The 6000-nt window shown below is 38.7% G+C and overlaps 1 protein-coding gene across 3 annotated transcripts in view; it reads right to left on the bottom strand.

Annotated features, from left to right (window-relative positions):
- Positions 1-900: 900 nt before the first annotated feature.
- The window catches only part of GPM6A (glycoprotein M6A), a 171694-nt gene continuing 166594 nt past the window's right edge, over positions 901-6000 (bottom strand). For all 3 annotated transcript variants that reach the window (XM_083631348.1, XM_083631346.1, XM_083631347.1), the window contains one exon: positions 901-3113. In XM_083631348.1, the coding sequence (XP_083487474.1) occupies positions 2961-3113 (153 nt within the window). In that variant the 3' untranslated portion in view covers positions 901-2960. The remainder of the gene's footprint in view (positions 3114-6000) is intronic.

Raw genomic sequence — 6000 nt, 5'->3', positions numbered from 1 at the left:
GCTTTCGTGTGCATGCACACTTCTTCAGATAAGTATCTGAAGAAGTGTGCATGCACACGAAAGCTCATACCAAGAACTAACTTAGTTGGTCTTTAAGGTGCTACTGGAAGGGGGAAAAAAATTTGTTTTGACTATGGCAGACCAACACGGCTACCTATCTGTAACTGGTTAAGAGGTATTTCAGACAAAGGCAGATTCCTCTGAGGGACATGACATAGTTGCTTGGCCTACAGGCTGGCACTACAAGCACAGCCATTAGGTGGGATGAGGCCACTGCCTCAGGGGAGCGGAAGCCTCCGAGGTGGCACCCTCACCTGCCCCACTGCCTCTGCCACAGGCAGAGAAATGTCACCAGCATCAATACTGATTTCCAATGAGATCTCACCAAAATCGTGTGAGATCTTGTGAAGCATGCAAAATTTCACCAGCTTCTCTGCAGCTGGCAGAGGTGGTGGCAGAGGCAGGGGAGCATGACCCGTTTTGCCTCAAATGGTGAAACAGGATGCTCTGCCCCGACTGCAAGTGCCTGAGATAAGTAGGAAGGAAGAGTGCAGGAACAACACAATCCCAACTCAAAGGTGATACTTTAGGATCCTAAGTCCAATCCTAAATCCTGTGGAATCTCTCCTGAGGATGTACATGCAAAGTTGTCCCTGATATTAAAGTGAATGGTGGAAACCTGAACAGTACTGGAGCTCTGTTGAAGCTCCATTAAAACCTTAAAGCAAAGCCTTTAGATTTAATACACTCTTGACAGAACAATCAGGTTGGGAAATGTTCCATCTGAAAAACAAGAAAACAGTAACTTATCAAGAGCACGTTTAACAACCTTTCCCCTCTGAAATTTCCAATACACAAAATTTTATATCAAAAGGTGAAAAATGAAGCACGGACAACTAATAAGTACACAAAGTACACAAGTGTATTTATTACATTTTTGCAAGCACTTGGTTCTACATTTCAAAAACGCCACCATCAAGCTGTTGGCACATTTATGTACAAAACAGATTAATTGTAATGCCTGCTACAAAGCATTCTTTGTGAAAATACAAACTCTAATACCAGAGAAAAGCCAAAAGCATCAACATCATTACAGGAGTTTAAAAGACACTGTTTTAAAAATCATCACACTGTTTTAAGACACAAAACTGAAACACTACAATATAGAATCGAAAGAGGTTCATAATAGTTTCTGCAGAACTGTAAATACTGGTACTGCACATATCAGAAAATGTTGACCCCGTAAGACAGTAAAGTGTAAAAAAAAAAAGTTAAAAAATTATAATTAAAAAAAATCGAAATTAACTAATACTACTTGATGCATAAACATGCCACAAGTAACTATAGTATTACCCTCTACTTACAAGAATTGTTAAAAATTACTGATGATGCATGACTAGTAATAGTACAAAGAAGAGTTTTACTCAAGAACTTTTATTAGAAATGCACTTACACTGAGAGAGAATTCACAATGGTCCAATAAGTGCACAAAACTAGCTAGGATTTTTTTTTAACGCTGACAAAAATGTCTTGTCAGGATACATCACTTTAAAAGACACTTTACAGCATTCTTGTAGCATTAGAAATAGGCAAAAGAAAAAAGAAAATTAAAAACACCAATTTTGGTCCAATAATACTGATGTCCCCCCTTTTTTTGTATGGTTTTTCTTTTTTTTCTTTTTAATACAGGTACTTCTTTCAGATTAACATTACTGACTTTTCTCTTAATATTTTCTTACTCAAAATAAAGGTTCAAATATACTAATAACACTTCCAAACAATAGGTCCAGTAGCAGCCATTAACCTCACTTTAACATAAGACAGGTAAACCAGTATGTGTGTAGGAAAGCTACAAGCCAAGCTATTACATTTATGGAAGCCTCCTTTAAATATATCACATACAGTATATGTATAGTTCAGACAGGTGCAATCCACTTAAATTTTTAAAGCAGGTAAAAAGACTTCTGACTCTTTAAGAGGTTGCTGTATTATAGATATATCACTTTCATAAATGTAGCTAAGCAGCGATTGCTCACATCGGCACATGAACAGCTTCAATTCAGCATAACCATTGTGGGATTACAGCGATCATTCTGCAGAAACCTACGCATAGCTGTATGTAACATTGGTTCTATACACTGCGACTCTTGGAAGGTAACCGCGGAAGGTAATACGCTTTGAAAAAGACAAATGGCCATGCATTACAAGCACCACGGTCTGCATGCTCACAATATAAACATGAATAGCCACCAATGGAACTTTGATAAGAGAGAAGAATACTCTGTTAAGTACATGAAGAAGAATCATACAATGTTAACAAAGATAAGAAGCACTTCTTTTTGTTTTGTTTTTTACCTACTCTTACAAATTTAGAAATTGCACCTTTGATTGTTTAAAATGTTCTCAGGACCCCTCTCTGTCAAGATGCCCACCGGTCCACCTGGCGAGATTTCCAAATCTGAAGGAATGTCAGCAGTGTGCCTCCTCTAGAAATTGTACGTGATATACCGTGGTCCCTTTGAAGTATACCTGTAGTTAAAGTACTTACCAAAATCCAAACTAAAAAGTATAAAAAGCTTTTTTTTTTCCTTTTCAAAAACATATAAGAAACAATGCAAAAAGGTGTTATGCATAACACATACAAAGTGATTTAAAAAAAATCAAACACATCTCCGTATTTGACAGTAGTTAGTATTCTTGATCTAACAGAAAATCTTGATCTAACGGGAAAGGGCTGTTTCGGGAGCTTTGTAGTAGAGACTGATCACACAAGCTATTAACTAATTAGGAAAACCAAGTGCTGGACAACCAAGAATTGTATAGGGGTGATGTAGATGTCACCCTAGCTATCTTTTGTGAGAAGCACTTTTCATTTTGTTTTGTTTTTTTAATGGATAGATGGATGGCCTTTAGTTAAACAACAAATCATTCAATGGTAGAAAGTAAGACAAGGTTTTTTCTTATGTGTATGCATTGAGTCGCTCTTTAGAGCGGGTAGAATGAATGTCGTGGAGCTCTTGCTCTTCCTTTGACTTAATATCCTCATATTTCTGCATTCTGCAAGCATCTTTCACATAGGCCCAGTTGGCGGACAGAACCATAAGGTAGTGAACCTGAGAGAGAGAGAAAGAGAGAGAGAGAGAGTGAGAGACAGACAGAGAGAGAGAGAGAGAGAGAGAGAGATGCCATGGAATTTCATCACATTTATTTCACATTTCATCACACCAAGTCAGATTCTATTGGACTCTGCCACATTCCAGCCCTTACCTAAAAAGAGAAGAATTGGCTAGAACAGCCTTTGCCAACTCATTGCCTTTGTGATACCTACAAAACTTCTCTGGCTGGCTGGGGCTGATGAGAGTTGAAAGGTTGGGCTGGGACAATGATATTCACTAAGCAAAATGGTATTCCAGACAGAAGAGAAATTGGAGGCATTGACCATGCTTTATTATGTGCTTGTTTGCACATGTCTCTGTTTTCTGTGACTTCTTGCAAATACATTCAGTCTGTTTCCATGTTGTTTACAAGTGTCCTTCTTTGCTTCCACTATGCTCACCCTCATTTGCACACCTTTCTTTGATTCAAATGGCTGTGGTTATCCAAACAATTTTGCTCATGATGTCACAGTGCTACAACAGACAATATCTGTTCATCTGGTCATTATAGCCAGTTGGACAAATAAGGTCAAGGAAGAGGAGGAAGAAGCTGCTGTAGGCACAATCAGATTTCAAAAAGCAGCAGAACAGCATTAATCTTTGGCAAGGTAATTTATTTTCAGCATGCTACTTTCAACTATTTCATGCAGCCCTAGTCATCGTCTTTCTGCTTCCCATAATGGTATCCCTTGCCATTTCTCCTCATTTCTTATCCCTGCTCTCATTGACAAGTCTGCCCTCTTGCTTGACAGAAGTTAAAACAATGCCAAGGCATTTTGAAAAGATGCTTATATGCTGAATGACATTGATCTAGTTTCATTTGATCTAGTTTTCATTTGGTTTCATAAAGGAAGGTGATGCTCCACAAGCCAGGCACATAGTCAAGGCAACTTTATCCTACTATGCAGACTTATTCTCATATCTACACTAATTAGTTCTGAAATGACTGTCAATTTCAGGATGATAGAAGCCCACGTGTAGAAGATTGAGCTCTCCTTTTCTTTCAAGCAGGTAGTTTGAGGTTTGTGGGGTTTTCTCTTCCATCTGTTAGCAATTCACTGGACAACACCGTCACTAAAAGGCTCCTGTGTAATTGAATTTTACACTTTTATGAGCAGCTTGCCCTAAAGCTTAAGTGTGTCATGTCAAGGCTTTCTGGCCATATACAAGGCAAGGCACTTTTCCTTATTTTTAGACATTGTTGATGCCTGAGTTTGTTTGTTTTTATATGAGAAACTGATTTAATCTTCTGGGCTAGTAGAATTTGAGTCTAAGTCACTTCCCACAGCATTCTTTTCTCTACTTGCATGACTACAAGTGTTAAAAGTCTGTAGAGTGTTTGTGCACAAAAACCTGCCATGTATCAGAAGGCAGGCTCTATCACTCAAAGGAGGCATGTAGGACACAAATTAGAACTGAATTGGGTGGGTTTCAGTTTCCATGCTGAAATCTGCACATTGGATTTTAATTTTTTTCATTAAATTTGTATGCGGTCCTATACCCGTATATCTCAGGGCAGTTCAGTGCATAAATCCAAAAGTTAAACAAACTGCAAAAAACATCATAGGGTTTCATTGCTTTGTTGTCAAAAGTCCAAATAAGTAACTCCTCCTAAGCTTTGGAAACCAGCAAGCTCTGCAGCTCTTGAGCCTTTCCAACAAAGTTCAGGATGCTGTCCTACCTGACTGAGATAAAACCTGTTGTGGAGTCACTGGGCATGTTGACTAAGGGTGATGGGAATTAGATCCCAACAATATCAGGACGACCAAAGGTACTCCATCCTTGTGGTATAAACTCCCACACAGTGTGACAGGAGTTGTGTGACAGTGACAGTCTTGTCTTATCAGTGTCCCCGGCACTGCTTCTTTATACAGGGTGATAAGAAAGACTATATGAAAGGGACTCTGCTTATTTCTGGAGGATGAGGAAGCCACTTCAACCTTTGTTAGATAAGGTCAGGGCAGCTACCTTCTGTGATGGCTTAGCTGCTTCTCTGAGTTGCGGCCTGTTGCTTAGTTCAAGGACTGCATAGCTCCTCAGACACATGTTTATTAATTTAAATGGGTCTGCGTAGGAATAACATTGGATACAAACCAAAATATTCATTTTTAATGCAGCCTTTGGAAATTACTTGCAATTGGCAAGTCTCTGTACTCACAGTCAGCTGAACGATTTGGAGTATTTCTGTGTGCCAAAGTACTTGTTGAGAGAACATACTTTGATAAATTAAACAGTGAAAATGTTGTCTTATATTTCAGGGTTTATGGCGTATTGACCAGCCTTGCTTTTGGGAGAGCCAAGAGGAAATGAATTAAATATATCATATAATGGATAGAAGAATTTGCACAGCTTTGCACATTCAAAGAAGGAGCTGCTTTGAAGTATTAATTAATCTTTGTTCTGGTCTGCAGAGGTAGCTAAATCAAGTATGGAGACTTGAGCAAGAAAGATTAATGTGTGTTCCAAAGCTCCAAGTTCTGTCCAACCAACCATGCTGCTGTCTATTTGCTGTCTAAACAATGACCGAGACACATTCAACAGCCACAGAACAGGAAGACAGCCATTTTTGACAAGAGGACACTGAAAAACCAATCTTGTCACTATGGAAACTAAAGAAGTAGACAAGTTCAGATTTGTATAAAACATGCAAGAGCTTTATCACTATCTTTTGGAAAATGAAAGATAGTTTTGGTGCAATTGTTGCAGGAGCATAACGCAGCACCTCATTGCTTCACAACAGGAAACTTGCAGACCCCACATTATTTCACCGTTAGAAGAAGAGATTTCAGAAATTAAACTGAATCCAGATATAATCTGTGTACAGTTGGCAAATGAACAATTGAAG

The sequence above is a fragment of the Podarcis filfolensis genome (assembly GCF_964270895.1).
Source record: "Podarcis filfolensis genome assembly, chromosome: 9".
NCBI classification, from domain to species: Eukaryota; Metazoa; Chordata; class Lepidosauria; order Squamata; family Lacertidae; genus Podarcis; species Podarcis filfolensis.
The sequence above is the reverse complement of the archived record's forward strand: the minus strand, read 5'-3'. Positions and strand labels throughout refer to the sequence as shown.